The 20,061-nt window shown below is 39.5% G+C and overlaps 1 protein-coding gene across 3 annotated transcripts in view; it reads right to left on the bottom strand.

Moving 5' to 3' along the window:
- STK39 (serine/threonine kinase 39) overlaps positions 1-20,061 on the bottom strand; it is a 302,652-nt gene that overhangs the window by 53,605 nt on the left and 228,986 nt on the right. For all 3 annotated transcript variants that reach the window (XM_033231238.1, XM_033231239.1, XM_033231241.1), the window contains exons 15-16: positions 16,865-16,917; positions 12,483-12,551 (exon numbers count right to left, since the gene is read on the bottom strand). In XM_033231238.1, coding sequence (XP_033087129.1) covers positions 12,483-12,551; positions 16,865-16,917 — 122 coding nt within the window. The remainder of the gene's footprint in view (positions 1-12,482; positions 12,552-16,864; positions 16,918-20,061) is intronic.

Raw genomic sequence — 20,061 nt, 5'->3', positions numbered from 1 at the left:
AGTGCAGAGTTCTATATTTTGACATAAAAAGTTCATCATGAAAAAATATCAAAAATTAATTTCTCATATTCATTCCTTATCTAATAAAAATTTTCATGAGCACTAAAGAAAAGAGGCAACTTTTTCTTTTTAAAAGAAACCCTGAGAGCTCCAGCAAGTGTACAGTGCCAGAGGCTGAGAAGCCCATTAGTCAGAATAACCAATAGCATTTTTATGCTTCCCTGGAGTAATGCTGTCCAAATTATGTCTTCTAACCTGTATACCACCTTTCCATTAGACACTGAGTTCCCACTGTATGCTACTCTCATCTTATTACTCAATACTATGAACAAATACAAGAATTAGAGGCAAAATAGTTAGAAGGATATGTGAGGAATTGATAGTCAACCCTGGAAAAGTCAGGGCAGTGGTTAAGCAATTCAGATGTCCTTTCTTGTCCTTCTGACCCTACATATCACAGAAAGACAAGAAAGTGCAGAGCTCTGACAGCACAATCTTGACCCCAGGTCTATTCATGTAATAAAGAAATGAGCCATGAGCATTCTACTGACTTTCTAAAAATCCAGTCAACAATCACAAACTGGTAAGGAGTCTCAGAAACTGTAATAAATTAGCCCTCCAAGGGGTATATTACTGAAAAGATGCTTTGAATCTGATGGTCTGATTTTGAGTAACAAACCTCTCATCACTGACCAAATTCTACAAGAATAAAAATTAAGGCATTAAATCTATTTCTCAAGTTTAATGGACAGCTCCTTCTTTTTTTTTTTTTTTTTTTTTTGTTGAGACGGAGTCTCGCTCTGTCGCCCAGGCTGGAGCGCAGTGGCCGGATCTCAGCTCACTGCAAGCTCCGCCTCCCGGGTTTACGCCATTCTCCTGCCTCAGTCTCCGGAGTAGCTGGGACTACAGGCGCCCGCCACCTCGCCCGGCTAGTTTTTTGTATTTTTTAGTAGAGACGGGGTTTCACTGTGTTAGCCAGGATGATCTCGATCTCCTGACCTCGTGATCCGCCCGTCTCGGCCTCCCAAAGTGCTGGGATTACAGGCTTGAGCCACCGCGCCCGGCCAACAGCTTCTTTACCTGTGTCAGAAGGGTACACTGGCCAGGCCCATGCGTTTGCACCGATAGCTGTTCCGATGGTTTCCTGACTAAGAATTCCTGCTATCTGGTTCTATAGCTCAGCAGACACAGAATCTGGCAGGAAAATTTTCTTTTATGGAACGGTTACCGTGGGTTATGCAGTATAGTGGTTGATTCTGAAAAACATTAGCCCCAGAACGAAACTGGAAAGTATCACATGTATCCCCCAAATATGTGCAACTATAATATATTAATTTGAAAAGACACCAAAAAAAAAAAAAAAAGAGCGAGAACAAAACTGGGCACAAATGTTGACAATACAATGGGGACAGTATAAACCTGATGACAAAGTTTCTAAATCTATCAGCAGATGACCAGTCAAGATCTCTCCTGGTTTTAAAATGAATCTGGGGTAAATGTATTTTTACACAACCTTTTGGATGCTAAACTTAAGCAGTGCAAGATTAAGAACTAGGCTTTCTTGGGATTGTCAAGAAAGTCCTCTTTTTTTAAAAAAATAAATAACCAAATATAAGATGCAGGATCAAATTTAAGATTATAACTAGACATGGAGCCAAAATAGTGATTATAAGCCCACAATGATTAAAAAAATATTGATTTAGTTTTCTTCCTTAGCTTTCACATTTTTTTGATTGAGCAAACAAGAGCGGTATTACCTGTTATATAAGAAATCATGAGGCAGTGACTTCTCTTTTATTTTAACCAAGGAAGTAAAAAAACAGCAGAGAGATTTCATCTGGGACTGGGAGACTTGCCTGTCAGGCTATTAACAAGTAGACTGTTCAACAAAAGAGCCATTTAATTTAAATCCTACACACTTGGTAATGTTAGAAAAATGTAAGTCATCACAAAGACTAGGTTTCCTGCATCAAAGTAAGCCTATTTTACTTCCACTAGAAATACATTTTTGTCGTAAGTAGGGACTGATCAGAAAGTGTGGCGAGACTGAGTGTAATCTTCAAGCATATTTGATTCTGGAGTTAAAGGAAAGATTAACATAAATTAAAACAGGACAATCTAAAGTAATAGAAAAAAGCAAGACTCTACTGACTTAGTAGATATCCACAACTAATCCACTGGCAAGCTCGTTTCACCCAAGTGAAGTTAAGTACAGGTCTTAATTGGATTCTATCTCTGTACTAGTGGTTTTAAAGAGGATATACCACTCCTAACTAAATACAAAGCAACAAAGTTAATTAGAAAATCAGGGCTTACAGTGTGGTTTACCGCTGCAATGAATCATAATCATGTGACACAGAAACTGAGAACGTCTTTGGGGCAATTACAGATGTCATTTTATGCTAGAACTTCTTGGAAATAACATTTGCCCACATTTTGAAAGGTACTTTTCAATCCCTCCTTTCCCCATCCCTAAATTAGAAGTTCTTTACAGATGACAGGTCTACCAACACTTCCCTGGATAGCTGGTCATTCTGTGTTAGAATCTGCAGACAGATAAGCACAGGGAGCGGCTGGGCTGGCAGAAGATTCAATCCTATGAGTGGACATCACAGCTTAAGCTTCTGATTTAGTTTTCTAGGAATTCTTTCTTCCACTTAATTCTTTTGAATTTGGCACAGAGGAGGATGGGCACTTTCTTGTGCTTTTATCAGATTTTAAAAAATGATATTCTGTCAAAGCAAGAATTCTATGCATTTTTACTTTAGTCTGTCTTTCTCTTGTTCTTAAACTTCAAAAAATATATAGTAACCCTTAGGTATGTGATTAAACTCATGCTGAATCTGTGTGCTCTGTGCTTATGTTTGTGTTTGTGTGTGTGTGCACACGTGTTCTCACTGCACATTCATTTGGGCCTGGTTCCCAGCATTTGGCAGAGCAAACAGCTCTTTGGATGTTTAAAGCAACACTGTGATTCTACCACCTCTCAAGAGTTCAATTCCTGAATTTTTTTTTTTTTTTTTTTGAGATGGAGTCTCACTCTGTCGCCCAGGTTGGAGTGCAGTGGCACAATCTTGGCTGCAACCTCCACCTCCCGGGTTCAAGTGATTCTCCTGCCTCAGTCTCCTGAGTAGCTGGGATTACAGGCATGCATCACCAGCTAATTTTTGTATTTTTAGTAGAGATGGGGTTTCACCATGTTGGTCAGGCTGGTCTTGAACTCCTGTGCAACTATGGTATGTTAATATATATCATAGTTGATCCACCTGCTGCGGGCTCCCAAAGTGCTGGGATTACAGGCTTGAGCTACCACATCTGGCCCAGCTGCTGAATATCTTATCTCATCTAGAAATAGTAGTTATTCATCTGAATGGAATTAGAATTATTATACAACATGGATGATACTTTTATATTAGATAGTGCAGCCTATCATTTGTGAATATTCAAAATATAATTTTGCCAGTTTTTAATATTAATGTCCAATTTTTCTATTTAGGGAATAAATATTATACCTCAATAAAGATTTCTTTTTTAAAGAAAGAAAAGATAATTGGGAAACCAAGAGCAATGAGCTACAATCAAATAGGCAGTGGTGCCTTTTTGAAAATAGAAACCCTACATCATATCTAACAGGTCAACATTTATTTCTGGTAAAAATATATAAGAAAAGTAATCAGCACAGCATCACCATTTCAAAATCATAGTACAGCCGTGTAATAAAGACACTATTTTAATAATGAATGTTTTTCTTCACTGAAAGTCAGTATCAGTGAACATCACAGCATAATCACTGAAATGAATATGAGATGAAATATGTTCACTGTTTTCCAAGACTGTCGTCGTGAAAATGAACTGCTGCTCAGTAAATTGTGGATCACTCATAACAGACTTAAATATCCCTGACTATAGCAGGAAGAACAGAGCACTTCGCACATCTAACCATATGCTCATGACTGAGCAGAGAGATTCTGTTGCTCCCATACTTGAGAGCCTAAGCACACTTTGCCATTTTGTAGAAAAATAAAAGCTGAAGGCCATCTGGAGGATCCACTGCCTCCTGAGCAGCAATGTTAGTTTTAATCAAAACTGTAACTACTCATTTTGGTAAAAATTTATACCAATGCCATATATGTGGCATCTACACCATTCATACACATAAACATGATTTTTGAAAGTTAACTGGCACAGTTTTAAAACAGACTCCTAAAGACAGCAGAGAATCAAATAAGGCAGAAAAGAAAAGGAGATTAGTGAGACTGGGAGAAAGGTATAGATGATGAAATGAGCTAAAGGTATCTCCAAAGATTACTATAAGCATAAAATAAAGTGACTATGGACCGGGCTCAGTGGCTCACACCAGCACTTTGGGGGGCCGAGGCAGGCGGATAACGAGATCAGGAGATCGAGACCATCCTGGCTAACATGGTGAAACCCCGTCTCTACTAAAAATACAAAAAAATTAGCTGGGTGTGGTGGCGGGTGTCTGTAGTCCTAGCTACTCAGGAGGTTGAGGCAGGAGAATGGCGTGAACCCGGGAGGTGGAGCTTGCAATGAGGTGAGATTGTGCCACTGTACTGCAGCCTGGGTGACAGAGTGAGACTCCGTTTCAAAAATAATAAATAAATAAAGTGACTATGAAATTCCAGTGTGTATGAGAATCACTTGGGATACCTGTTGAAAACAGAGATTTCCACACTCTATGCCCAAAGACAGCTGATGCTGTATCTCTGGGCTGGAACCCAGAAACGTGCATTTTTAGTAAGCATCCCAGATAAGACAGGCAACTCACAGCTCATACTTTGAGAGACATTCAGAATACTTAATCTTAGCAAGCACTAGTGGACAGAAGCCCCTGTCTCTCTCTCTCTCTCTATTTTTTTGAGACAGAGTCTCGCTCTGTCACCCAGGCTGGAGTGCAGTGGTGCAATCTCAGCTCACTGCAATCTTTGCCTCCCGGGTTCAAGCAATGATCCTGCCTCAGCCTCCTGAGTAGCTGGGATTACAGGTGTGCCCTACCACATCCAGCTAATTTTTGTATTTTCAGTAGAGACAAAGTTTCTCCATGTTGGCCTGGCTGGTCTCAAACTCCTGACATCAAGTGATCCACTTGCCTCAACCTCACAAAGTGCTAGGATTACAGGCGTGAGCTACCATGCCTGACCAGAAGGCTGTTGAGACAAAACATATTCTTTTCCCAAGAGACCAGACTCAAAAGTCATGTGACAAGTCAATTTCTAAGAGAAAGGAAAGGAACATGGGAAAAAGTAGGGAGGGAAAAAAATCAATCATAGTGAATTACTATTTCTTTTTTGGAAGATACAACAATATTTACATTATCCAAATCATCAATTCATGCAATAATCCAGTACTGAACTTGCAAATGGTATACAATGCATTCATTTATCCAACATATTAAATGCCTATGTGCGTCAACAATGGTAGTGATGCAATAACATAGAAGATAAGCGTTGCCCTGAAGATGTCTTCAGCCTCCACACAACGGAAGGCAAGCATGCAGCAGTGCAGCAGGATGAGAGCCATATGTCTTGAGTTGGTAAAAATATGGTTCTCTGGCATTCTAGACAAGGAAAAGCTGCCCTCCAAACTGTGCAAGGAGTGGGGTGTCAGGCACCAGAGGAGGCTTCATGATGGTGGCATGTATGGTAAGTCTTGCAGGCAGACAGGTTTTAAACATGATTCTTCATGTGCAGGAAAAGAGCATCCCACGGGGCATGAACAATAGGTCTAAGTCTACTGAGAGAGCTTTGGGAACATCTATCACTAAAGTAAGTTTTCTTTCCAGTGACAACTAGTCAGTGATGCTCAAAATTTGTCAAACAAAAACTGTAGAAGTCAATGCAGGCAGACAGCTCCCTTCTCAGGAAACAGAAATTCCAACATCTGGTTCTAAACTCCACTTAAAGAAATAGACATATGTTGCTACAAGGCTAGAAAAAGGATAGTATAAAAACGCAGCAAAGGGCAGTCAGTGGGCACCTTTCTGGAAGGCATCTGACAAGCAGCTTCTCTTCCTGTGTATACACACAGTCAAACCCTGGCCTCTGTATTGAGCCGTGCAGATTGGAGTTCAGCAGCTTTGTAGGAGTTGGTAAGCTGGCCACATAACTGCTTAGCTTAACATACCCACTGGTGTTCCTTCTTCCATAGTTGAGGGTTAAAACTTACTAAACTAATTCCTCAAAAATTTATATCACAAAGTCTGGAGAGAACTTACTGTTTTCTTTTGTACATATGATTTTTGTGTTTTGCATTTTTCCCCCTGTGCTTCCTTTGCAGAGAAAACCTATTTCTGTCCGGCTGTTTTTCCACCAGGAAGCAAAGGAAACAATGAGTTTCTCTGCTGTCTCATTATCACTCATCCTTGGGAATCCTCTGAAACAACTAGAATAGGGACTCAGATTTGGTCTCTTTCTGTTTGTCAGCCAACCCAGCCAGGCAAGATAAGCAAATTTATGCATGCATGTCTTCTAGTTTTTCATCTTGAAAATTTTTTTAAACCAACACCCACCCAGGAGGCCTTGCCAATCTTATCAACGGCTATTTACACAAAGCCTAAGAATGTTTCCTGTTTCTTGCCTAAGGTAGCGCTGAGTTTAAGCACAAGTGAAGTGGGTTTACGATTTCAGTCTACAAACAGCACATTTAATTTCTGCACTGCTTTGCTTCTGCTCGAAAGCAATCACTTCATGTCACTATACTGGCCCTTCTTCAATCCAGACTCTGCTTTGCAAAGGCTGGCACACTAAAGGTAGGCTACCCTGAAGCTAGGTATTGAAGACTTTTTGTAACCTGTGTTTGCCATATTCTAGTAAAACTCATAACATTCACCGCTCCATAACATATGCTACTGCTTTTTCAGCCTTTTCACAATGGTGTAAGCATTTACTCCAATTCAAAAGAAAATGCTGATGGGAAAGAAACAGATTTTTAATCTATTTAAATGTTAGCTATTTTATACTATAGAAGCTGAAAAAATACACGTGTAAGAAATCATTCAAACCTCGATGTAAACTGGACTCTTTCTTTACACAGCTTTCCTTAGGTGAACTTATTTCATGTTTGCAAATACTTTGAATTTTGCAATCTTGAAAGCAAAATTCTTAAAACACTAGAATCCTGTAACTCAAAGTATCCTTTGTTTCTGAAGTAAATGTTATGATATATCTGATTATATATCAAAATGGGATTTGTTTATCTCTAACAAATGTTTATGGAGGGCCTACTATGTGAAATGCAGTTTGGGGCACTGGGAATGTGGCAGTTAACAAAAGAGATTAAAATTCTGACCTTAAAAAAACTGATGCTCAAGGGGAAGTCCTACATAGCTGACAACATAAATAAATGAAACATACAGGCTATTGAATACGGAGAGATTAGGTAGAATAACGAAATAAGAAAGAGGGTAGAGAGTTGGGGATGGTGCGCAATTTTAATAAGGCTGCTCAGGGAGACCCTTTTGTGAGGCAATATTTAAGCACCGGGGGGTGGGCATATATGGCCCTAAAGAAGGAGTGTCCTGGAAGAAGAGCAAGTTCAACAGCTGGGTTGGCTGGGGTGGGGTGAGCAAGGGGAAGGGCAGGAGAGGAGACATCCGAGAAGTGAGAGGTGACACCGTGTAGAGGACTGGAGGCCATGGCGATTGTGGGTGGAGAGCCACTGCAGAGTTTTGATTGAACTCTGAACACAATCTGGCTTACTTTTAAAAAATTGAACTAAAAGTCACATATTATAAAGTTCGCCCCTTTAAAATGCACGATTCAGTGGTTTTTAGTAAAGTCACAAGGTTGTGTAGCCATTACTACTTCTAATTCCAGAACATTTTCATCACCCAAAAAAGAAATGCCATACTTAGTAGTCAGTCCCCTGCCCCACTCATTACCAGCCCCTGGCAACTACTTTTCTGCTTTCTGACTCTATGGATTTGCCTACTCTGGACATTTCATATAAATAGAATCACACCATATGTGGTCTTTTGCATGTGATTACTTTACCTGGATTTCTGGCTGCTGAGATGAGAACAGGCTGAAGGGAGGCAAGGACAGAAGCTGGGATGGCGGAAAAGGGATGAATACAAGAACTCAACTGGGAGTTCAGAGGGGCTTGAAACAGGATGGGATGTGAGATGGTAAGCAAAGGGAGGATCCTGGGCACATTCAGATGGCTTGGATGTGAAGTACGAGAGAAAGAAAAGTCAAGGACAATGCCCAGGGTTTTGGCCTGAGCACCTGGAAAGTTGGAGATGATGCCTATGAAGAGTCTAAGACTTCTGGAGGGGCAGGCTGGGAAGAAATACCAGGGGCTGGATTTTGAAACTGTGGACTAAATCTTGGATGTCTGTTACCTTACCAAGTGAAGATGCTAAAAGGGGAGCTGAATATCAGTCTGGAATTCAAAAGAAAAGTCTGGATCAAAGATACAAATTTGGGAGTTAAAGAGTGGAAGGTATTTAATACCATGAAACCTGATAAGATCAGCAAAGGAGCAAGTAGAGAAAGAGAAGAGATCTAAGGAAAGGGTGGGTCTTTGGACACAACAAGATTTATAGGTTAGAGAGATGAGGAGGAACCAACAAAAAAGACAGAAGGAAATACCAGTAAGATGGGAGAACTAGGAAAGGATGGAGTCTTAAAACCAAGTGAAAAAGCTTATCATGGAGAAGGGCATTGTCAACTATGCCCAGTACTGCCAACAGGTCAAGCATGATAAGGACTGAGGATGAGCCTCAGGTTTAGGAACACGGCAGCCATTCACAGACCACGTGTCCTTTACCATCCTTCTTTCTCCCCTCACTCCAGCCACGCCTACATATGCGTCTGCCACTCCTTTTTTGCAGGTGTGTTTTCCCCAGGTGCAGCTTTGAAAAGAACAGTTTAAGTGGAGTAGGGTGGTCAAAAGTCTGACTGAGGTGGATTTAAGAGACAGTGATAAGAAGGGAATCAAAGCCAGGGTAATTTTCTTTGATAAGTTTAGCTGTAAGGGGATGGAGAGAAATAGCTATAATGGGAGGTGGGGTAAAGACAGGCCTTTCTGAAGATAAGAGAAATAAAAACATATTCGTATGCTGGTGGGACATATCCAGTAAAGAGGGAAATAGATGAGGAGGGAGGGAGTACAGATTTGCTAGGATTGGTTAGAGGGAACAAGATCAAATAAATTAGTTTGTCAAATAATCAGCAATTAAAATAGAAAACATCCACTGGTCCATGGAAAAACAAACAAGGAAGAGCTATTTTTCTCCCAGGGGACACAAGAACCACCATCATTTAAAATTACCTGGATCCACTTTTTAAGGGTGAAAGTATAAATTATATGCAAAGTGTCAACACTGGGGAGTCAACAAGACCTAAGCTCAAGGACCATTACCAGTTGCAACAGTCTAGACACTTCTTTGGACCTCAGTTTTCAGTCTGCAACGTAGTGATTAAAACAACCTGTCCTCTTTACCTTATAGAATTGATGTGATGATCAAATGAAATACATAAACCTTGTCTGTAAACACTTAAGTGTGATGTCCATGTAAGGCATTTTTAAGTGCTACTATATCAAAAAGAGTTAGATATGCCTGTTCTTACTCAAACATTTTCTACATAGAAATAATTTAGCTCCAAGAAGGGGAAAAAAACCAAGCTGAAGAGTTTTTAGAAGAATAATTAACTAAGGCATAGAAAAAGAGAAGCTTTATGGTTATATATTGTATTGAAAACACACTCAATAAGTTGTACATGAACTCTGCCTTAATTTCCTAATTTCCTCCTTTTAAAAATTCAACAACAACAACAACAATAAAACCTTCTTAACTTTAGCTGAGCCTGGGGCAAAAAAAAAGAAGTACATTAAACACTTCACTGCAGGTCCGAAGCAAGGACCATGCTTAAAAGAAGACGTGACCTAACACCTTTCCATGAAGCTCTCATTTTCTGTGTTCCTAGCCACCTGCCAGGATCAACCCCAATAAAAGAACAATCTGATCCTTGGCTTCTTGCCCAATAGGAGACATTAGTAGGTGTTTCAAAGAAGTTTTTGATGATCATTTTCACTTGATTAATTTTCTATTCTGGATGCTTAGCATACAGACCATAGTTCTCTTCAAGGAAAATATATTTTGCAGGGTCTCCTGATCTAGCCATTAACTGTTCTATTTCTTCTGGTAAACTAAGACACAAAAGTGTGTACTTATGTTTTCTAATGAAGGAGAGTGTTCATCTTCATCAAGGAATTGGTAGGCTAACATAATGAATTCTTAGACGGAATTTAAAGTAGACACCAAAGTTGAATCAATCTTTTTTCTCAGCTTCCCTCTCACATTTGATTAGAAAACTTAGGTGAGAACTTAGCTGGCCTTAAACCTCACAAGATTGTAAAAGAAAATGTGAAAGACAAGATATATAAGGGAATACACATTCACACCACATAAATGCATGTTAAGTCACTTTCCTTTAAAATATGTCTGTGTCCCCTCATGTATGGAGTCACTTGGCAAAGGAGTTAGAGCTTCATTGTGAAATCAATGTGAACACTTGATGTAAAATCAATAGGGAAAAAACCTATTTTTTTCTAATGATAAAGGTATCTTTGTATCTGCATTTATGACATATCAATTGTATATAAAGAACATATTGGATATTATGTCTTTAGTCAGAATTCTAATCTCCCACTATAAACTCAATTCCTCTTATTTACATAAAATAATTCACTTTATAATGATTTACATTCCAAAGTTACTAGGAACAAATTATTCTGATAGGTGTGTGTATCTACCTTAAATTCCCTCTTCAGTCACATACTCCAGCGTTATTGGGGAATGACTTATTTTGAATAAGTTATTTTTTTTTAATTCAAACATATCATTTAAGGGGCTGGGAGCGGTGGCTCACACCTGTAATCCCAGCACTCTGGGAGGCCAAGGCAGGTGGATAACTTGAGGTCAGGAGTTCAAAACCAGCCTGGCCAACATGGCGAAACCCTGTCTCTACTAAAAATACAAAAATTAGCCGGGAATGGTGGCACGTGCCTGTAGTCCCAAGCTACTCGGGAGGCTGAGGCATGAGAATTGCCTGGACCCGGGAGGCGGAGGTTGCAGTGGGCCAAGATTACACCACTGCACTCCAGCCTGGGTGACAGAGTGAGACCCTGTTTCAAAAAAACAAAAACAAAAACAAACATAAACCATATCATTTAAGGGGAGCATGTCATTTCAAACATCAGTTTTGAGTTGAATATTTTTTAATAAGGCATTATCATAATATATAGTCCCCTAAATAATGTTATTAGAGTTAATAATATAATTAATATATTAACATAATTATTAATATGCTAACTAACCTTGATTAGTTCGGGTTATTATCATTATACATTGTAAAATCTCTATAAAGTCAGAATTTGCTGAAGAGCATGGAGCTATTCATCCTCACTCTAGGTGGAACCAGGCTACACATTTTCTCAGACAGCTGTCTGCCTCTTAGAACTTTTCCGCCTCCTTTGCTTTGTCAGGAGGTCTATGGGTGGATGCTTGCTCCTATCAGCAGTCTATGTTGAGCAGGCTCCCCTATCTCTGTACAGCTATCTTATGATTCTAAAGGAGGCAGAAAGACCCAAAAAGTGAAATCGTTCTGCCACGTCCCAGCTGCATGGTTCTGGACACACCACGGAACCTCTTTAGGAATTCATTTCCTGATCTACACAGTGAAAGAACTGGCCTGAATGATCTTTAAGTTCCCATCCAAACCTGAGATTTTACAATGAATATTGCTGAGAGCTGAAAAAACGAATTCTAAGTTTATTAGAACTGTGTCCAAAGAAAGAATACAGAAACTGCGAGTAAGGATTTCAAAGGTCCCTATGCTTTAGTGAACAGAATTTACAGCATCTTATTTTTGTTACATCATGGACTTTTGGGTCTTCTGAGTTCTTTGTTATATTTCCAATAAATAAGGCTCCTCATTGGATAAATCATGTCCAGATACATGAGACAGGATTACATTAAGAGCTTTTGAAAAAAAGAAAATTAAATATGATTCTTTTTTTTTTTTGAGACGGAGTTTCACTTTTGTTGTGCAATGGTGCGATCTCGGCTCACTGCAACCTCCGCCACCCAGGTTCAAGAGATTCTCCTGCCTCAGCTTCCCGAGTAGTTGAGACTACGGGCATGCACCACCCATGCCCAGCTAATTTTGTATTTTTAATAGAAGCGTGGTTTCACCAAATAGGCAAGGCTGGTCTCTAACTCCTGACCTCAGGTGATCCACCCACCTTGGCCTCCCAAAGTGCTGGGATTATAGGCATGAGCCATGGCACCTGTCCAAACATGATTCTTAAATATACTTCTACATAAAAGATAAGAATTCAAGAAGAATTCTTCAAATATTCAGAGTGAATTATTCCTTAATGAACACTTTTGCTTCCAAACACATTTCCATTTTATATACCAACAAAATGACAGTGCATACTAAAAAACAATTTACCTATAACTACATCGTGACCATCCACTAAGCCAGCAGAGAAGAGCTCCTGAGATACACCATCTGCTGTATCTGTCCAAATGTGAAATGAATATGTATTAGTAACTATAACATAAAAATCAACAACCCAGTAGAATGTAAAATATATATATTTCATTTACGAAAATCATCCATGAGTTTTAATTCAACAATTCAGACTCTATCAAGACAAAATCAGAAGCAACATGAAATACATTTTGCCACGTGCCATTTGCATCTTGCTATTTATTCAACAGAAGTTACACAAAATTATTTTTTCCATTTTTGGCGAAATAAAACACTTGTGCCCTCTGGCTACTGTCTGAATTAATCTTCAAATGTGCCTCTGGAAGTTATAACTGTTCCCTATCACACTGCTTCTCTTTCCTGTCAAGGTGAATCCCACCCACCATCATCAATCCTTTTCTATCATTAGTAGCTATGCAGTGAATATATAGCAAAGGTTGAATGGGTAGGATCTGATATAACCTTGCATGTGTACAAACAGCCAGCCTAAGAGCTTGCTGGACTATTACGACGAGCTATTTAAATGTAGGCTATTAAGAAACTCCTTTAACATGACATTGATCATTTGATAGCAACAGATTCACTGTCTTAGAAAAATGTGGTTGAATAAAATACCATACTTTCTCAATGATAAGTGACAGGAGTTCGCAATCTCCTAAGGATGGGACTAAAGAGGCCGTGGCAAGTGAATACAGCTGGAATTACTTAATTGAAAGGTTACAAATGAACATGATAACACTGTAACCTTCTATTTGAAGGCTTTGTAAAAAGAAACTGATAAATTACAATGTGCTCAGGAGAACTGTTAGAAACCCCCACGTTTTCACAAGGGAGCTCACTTGGTTCAAGGGAGCTGACTTGGTCCCCAGGGACTTCGGATATTTTTCACAAATATTTAGAACCGTAGCTTGATAAGAAGAAACTGGCTCAGCGGGCTGTAACACTCTAGATGGGGGTTTGACAGAAATGTCTTCCAAAGTCAGGGGGCACCTGAAAGCACAATTGCTAAATCAAATGAGCATCTAAACGGAATTGCGGTTTGTGACACCAAAAGCTGCCCTAAACATAAACTGCGTTTCCTTACTTCATCTGTGCTTCAGATGTGCTGACTATGTAACTGGGCTGGTGTGTGTGTGTGTGTGTGTTTGTGTGTATATGTTTGCATGTGTGCATATACATGTGAGTGTGCAGCTGGAGGTAATTTGTGTTTCACAATTCTTGGGGTTTAAAGAGTTTGCCTAGTGTCTGACATACAGTAAATACTCAATAAATGGTAACTATGATGATGATGCAGCAGCCAAAGATCATTTGAAACACACCTTACACTTTACATCTCCATATTCCGCCATTTTACTGATTCCATTTCATAATGAAGTCATAATGAAATGGAATAAAATGAAGTAAACGGCAAAGAAATATATAGGAATCTTACTAAACTACAAAGTTCCATATAAGATGAGCCTGTCTTAGGCTTTGTCCTTTTTGCTAGCAGTACAAAAAACACCTTGGCCCAGTGCAACGGCTCATATCTGTAATTCCAGCACTTTAGGAGGCCAAGGCGAGATGATTGCTTGAACCCAGGAGTTACAGACCAGTCTGGGCAACATAGGGAGACCCCGTCTCTACAAAACGTAAAAAATTAGCTGGGCATGGTGGCATGTACCTGTGGTCCCAGCTACTTGGGAGGCCGAGTGGAAGGATCACTTGAGCCTGGGAGGTCAAGGCTGCAGTGAGCTCCAGCCAGGGTGACAGAGTGAAACCCTGTCTATTTTTAAAAAAGAAAAGAAAAAAAAAAAACAAACACCTTACGAAGTCTCTTCATGATAAAATGATCCCATAATCATGGAAGTTAGGGTAGCATAATGAGAGGCGCTACTCTGAACATGATGTAGCTTTCTGAAGGTGCTAGAACATTCAGCCTCATAACTGGCATCTTCCTAGATGTTACCCAAATCTTTAGGGAAATAAGTGAACTGAATTAAAGAACCTAACACCTAGTAGGCACTGGGCAGATAGCAGGCAGTCATTCATTATATTTCTACTGATTGGTCATCTGCTGAAGCATTTGGATGTGTTACCCATCCTTTCTAAAGTATCAGTAAGATCTTACACTTAAGTAAGGAGCTATAATCACAGAAGGTAGCCAAAAATGAAATAACCAAAGCTGCATTGAGGGATAGCACTAAAACAGTACCAAAATGACTGACATTCCCAAATGATTAAAGCATACAGCATGTCCTACTGTTTTCAGGACTCCTGGGCACCAGATGAGTCATGCATGCCAAAATAGCAAACAGGTACTGCTGGTTGATCCAAATGGGAAATATTCCGTATCTGCATGTGTGCCATTAGGCATTTTGTATGCATGGAAGTAAGACACCAGTAATAGTTTGGAACAGAAATGTGAAATAACTTATTTCATGTTTCATTAGCAATCTATTTTTCTTTAAGCTGTTTAACATCCCTGGTGCCTAAACAGGATAAATATTCATGTATTAATTTCTGGTTTCCAGAGCACATGGGACACACTAAACACAAAGGGCTTGTCCTCAAGTGAGGAAAGAGCATATTTTATGTGTTTACATTATACATTTTGTGCCATATATACTTATTCACGTGTATATACAGCACAAGCATAATGCATGTGGACTGCACACAGATTTTACTGCAAGCAAAGTCTGAAATACAGACAGCATCAATAGTCACAGAGATGCAGTGATATATGCATAGTGCTTCCTTCAATAATGGGCCTGAGCTCTGCCGTCCAGTGAAGGCTGGCTGTCATTAGGCAGACAATGCTATGGGTTCTGTCTGTGCAACAGAAGCAGGGACTGTTAATCTAAATGTGGCAAAGGCAGCTGCCAAAGCCAGTGCCAACAGCCCAATAATGCTGACAGGGCCATGTTACCCACAAAAGTCCTGAGCTCATATTCACTTCTTTGTTACCTCTTAAAATTTAAATTGATTTTCATTGCCATAGTCAATTTTAAACAATCAGATGTAAAGAAACAACCTTAAAATAAGAATCTGTTCTTTCTACTTGCTGTACTTGAAACATTTATTATATAATTACTAGATTTTATCACAGCATGGCCTGGTCAACATTTTTACATTATGACAAAATAGATAGTTTTTTGACAATACTACCTGGTGCTGTACAATTTCATAAACCAACTCTAAATTGTCAAAGATGGATATCTCCGGAAAGAAAGATCAATTAGCAAATCCACTAGGGCCTTATGTCCATTTATTCATTGAGACAGAGTCTCGCTCTGTCGCCCGGGCTGGAGTGCAGTAGCACAATCTTGGCTCACTGCACCCTCTGCCTCCCAGGTTCAAGTGATTCTCTTGCCTCAGCCTCCCAAGTAGCTGAGACTAGAGCTGTGCACCATCACACCCAGCTGGTTTTTGTATTTTTAGTAGACAGGGGGTTTCACCATGTTGGAAAGGCTGGTCTCACACTCCTAGCATCAACTGATCCCCCGCCTCAGCCTCCCAAAGTGCTGAGATTACAGGTGTGAGCCACCGTGCTTGGCCTGTACATTTATTTTAAAAAGATACTTCGTATTTTAGTTTAATTCAAATATACCAGGAATCCTGAAATCTTTGCATTTATAGAAGACTAGCAATCAGGGACCAGTAAGCCTATGGCCAAGCATTGCCCAGGAATATTTTGTTTAGCTAGTGGCCTTTGCAAAAAAAAAAAAAAAAAAACTACTGAACATGAGTGAAATTAGATAGGAGATCCTCCAGTTTCCCAAAGTGCACACTATTCACTTTGGTTTCTGTGGACATCTGAGTTTGTGTCTTCCTGCAGGTAATAACCACAGGGTGTCAAAGAGTTTACTGATGGACCACCTAACAAGCTAGAAAGTTCTTGTACTTCGGAGCTTTCAAAATTTTAGTAAACACTCCCCAATGGAGGCTTCACGTAATCTGAACTGAGATCACAGAAGCAAAGTATGTTACCTTTTTGTATGATCCCACTGTTTGCTGCTCATCCCTCATTAGGATTGTGGTATGCTTCTCATTACATTCATCATCATTTGCTTTAGGGCCTGCATTACCATAGCAATACTTATTTTCATGGTTGAGCTAATATATCTAACTTATATTTGTATGTATACTGTGCTGCATGTGTCACTGAGATTCACGTAGTCAGTCATGATTTGGTTTGGAATCCTTAGAAGTATCAAAAGTCCTTCCTTCCATCTATCTCTCCTTCCTTCCTTCATTATTAAACAAAGCAGTTTTAAACAGCAAATTATAACCACATGCTTGTAATCAATTTCTGTAATGCTCTTTGAGGCAATAAAATAATAACTTCAATTAAAACTTACCTCTTCCTGGAGTAAACTCAAATCGTATGTCATTAAGTTCCTTTCTGGAGTTTCTGAAATACATAACATATAATACATTAATGTCTAGTGAAGCAGAGTTTAGTCGAACTTACATGTATTCAGATTTTCACAAGATGCTACTAACGTGGATAACATTTTACAGTTTGAGGTTACCTCCAAGTATTTTGTTAACTGGGAAAGATAGTTATGACAATAATAATGAAGAGATTTGTTTAATTTGATTGAATTTACCTTATATAAACATGTTTATATCACAAAATTCCAAAAACAAAATGTTCATTTTATAAAATCTGCACTGAACAGGAAACTTTGAATATAATTTCTTCTTTTTTATTTTTTTGAGACAGAGTTTCACTCTTGTTGCCCAGGCTGGAGTGCGATGGTGCAATCTCACTGCAACCTCTGTCTCCCAGGTTCAGCCTCCTGAGTAGCTGGAATTACCGGCATGTGCCACCACGCCCGGCTAATTTTTTGTATTTTTAGTAGAGATGGGGTTTTTCCATGTTGGTCAGGCTGGTCTCAAACTCCTGACCTCAGGTGATGCCCCCAGCCTCGGCCTCCCAAAGTGCTGGGATCACAGACATGAGCCACCACACCCGGCCAATATAATTTCATTAAAAATTTCAGAAGCCTTTAGTCTAAAATAAATGGTATCCACTGCATTTTTCATATTTTTTCTTGAAAAATAGTATTTTATTAAATCATTTTTAAAAGTGAAACAGGGAAGATGCTCTCAGTGACAGAATTCAAGAAGCACTACACATTAAATCATGTAGCACAACACCAAGAAAAACGTACACATTTAGTAGTTTAAAATTTTATCTAAATTTAAAAGTTTTATATATTCAGTGGGCAATTTTGCAACATTTTGCCCCAGGAATATATAAAACTTTAAGTAACTGTAAAGGCTAACATAAAACTGAAAAATATATATGTCTATGCAATTTAAAAATTAAATGGCACGGGGAGATATGAAATACATAAATGTCTGAGACACAAGTTTTCCATTCAAATTAATTTTAAGAAATGATAATAAGGGGCAGTGAGCTATAATTAGAATAGTTTCAAATTCTTGTAAGAACACTAAAATATTATAAGTATCAACAGATGCTATAAGTAAGGTTAATAAAAACATCTTAAGAAATTGCAGTAGAAGCCGGGCACGGTGGCTCACGCCTGTAATCCCAGCACTTTGAGAGGCTGAGGCGGATGGATCACTTGAGGTTAGGAGTTCGAGACCAGCCTGGCCTACATGGGGAAACCCCATTTCTACTAAAAATACAAAAATTAGCTGGGAATGGTGGCACATCCCTATAATCCCAGCTACTCAGGAAGCTGCGGCAGGAGAACTGAAACCTGGGAGGTGGAAGTTGCAGTTAGCTGAGATCACACCACTGCACTACAGCTTGGGCGACAGAGCAAGAGTTTGTCTCATTTTGACAAAGAGGGAAAGAAAGGAAAGAAGAAAGGAAAGAAAGGAAAGGAAAGGAAAAGGAAAAGGAAAAGGAAAAGGAAAGGAAGTTGCTGCAGTAGGAAACATGAACTAGTATTAGCTCAGTCTCTGAAAGTGTCTAAGACAGAGTCAGAGACGGCCTGAATACCCATCCCTGAACATCCTCCTGAGGAGCTGGGAAATTGAGCATCTGCACTCTCAAGCTCTGTGTAAAACCTCCTGGTCTCTGTGAACCATGCCCAAACCACAACGAAGCTTGTCTCTGGGACCTTTTTGGTCCACAGCCTGATTTTGGTTCTTTATGTCCTACCACATCCAACCACACTAAGAGTGAGGAAGCCCACAACTATGCAAAGGGCGTGGCACTCACTGAAAGAATGCCCTTTTCCTCAGTGTCTAGAAAGTCAGCCCAAGTCTCCCACCTTTCCATAAACAAAACAGGGAGAAGTAAAGGGCCAAGAACTCAAGACACGTCCAACCCCACACCCAGATATGAGAGCCTTGGACCTTGAACTTTGCATCTCCCCTCAGGTTTCCCCAACCTTGACTTTATCACTACTCCCCTCAGGGCTAAAATGGGACCAGGGACTGTAGCAGTTTCTATAACTGTGCTTCTTTTAGGACCTGTGGAAATCTGAAAACTGTGAAAATTGTGGATCCTCACCCTAAAAGAAAGTAGATACAGCAGTCCCCCTTTATCTTTGGTTTCATGTTCCATGGTTTCGGTTATCCACGTCAGCACAGTAAAATATTTTGAGAGAGAGACCACATTCACATATTCTTTATGACACTATATTGTTGTAATTGTTCTGTTTTATTGTTATTTCTTGCTGTTAATCTCTTACTGTGCCTAATTAAGCTTTATCATAAGTACGTATGTATAGGGAAAAACATACTGCATAGATGGTTCGGTACTATCTTTGGCTTCAGTTATCCACAGCGGTTTCGAAACGTACCCTTGCGAAGATACGGAGGGACTACCACACATAACTTAATGCGCAAAATTTTAGATAACTACAGAGGAGTCAGAAATCATCTTGGACCCCAGACTAAAGAATCCTGCCTTGGAGGTGGAGTGTACCACTCACAACAGTGCCTACAGTTGGAGGATGATTGGCGTGCTGCATTGTTTAAACAGCTTAAACTTTCTTTTCATGTATTTATTTTTTTGAGATGGAGTTTTGCTCTGTCGCCTGTCACCCAGGCTGGAATGCAGTGGCAACATCTTTGCTCACTGCAACCTCTCCTCCCAGGTTCTAGCTAGCAATTTTCCTGCCTCAGCCTCCCAAGCAGCTGGGACTACAGGAGTGTACCACCAAGCCCAGCTAATTTTTTGTATTTTCAGTAGAGATGGGGTTTCACCATGTTGGTCAGGCTGGTCTTGAACTCCTGACCTCAAGTGATCCGCCTGCCTCAGCCTCCCAAAGTGCTGGGATTACAGGCGTCAGCCACTGCGCCTGGCAAAGTTTCTTAATAAACCACCAATGTCATCACTGCACATTTACTTAGTGCTTTCATATATATCAGCAGTTCTCAAACTTTTTGGTCTTAGAACACTTTTATGTTCTTAAAAAGTACTGAGGACCCCTAAAGAGATTTTGTTTATATGGACTATATCTATCAAAGTTTACTGTATTAGAAATTAAAATTGATAATTAAAAATATTTATTAATTTATTTGAAAAGGACAATAACCCATTAGATGTTAATGTAAATTTTATATG

The sequence above is a fragment of the Trachypithecus francoisi genome, unplaced genomic scaffold, assembly GCF_009764315.1.
Source record: "Trachypithecus francoisi isolate TF-2019V2 unplaced genomic scaffold, Tfra_2.0 Lachesis_group13, whole genome shotgun sequence".
Taxonomy (NCBI): Eukaryota; Metazoa; Chordata; class Mammalia; order Primates; family Cercopithecidae; genus Trachypithecus; species Trachypithecus francoisi.
Note: the sequence above shows the minus strand (reverse complement) of the source record. Positions and strands in the feature narration are given on the sequence as shown.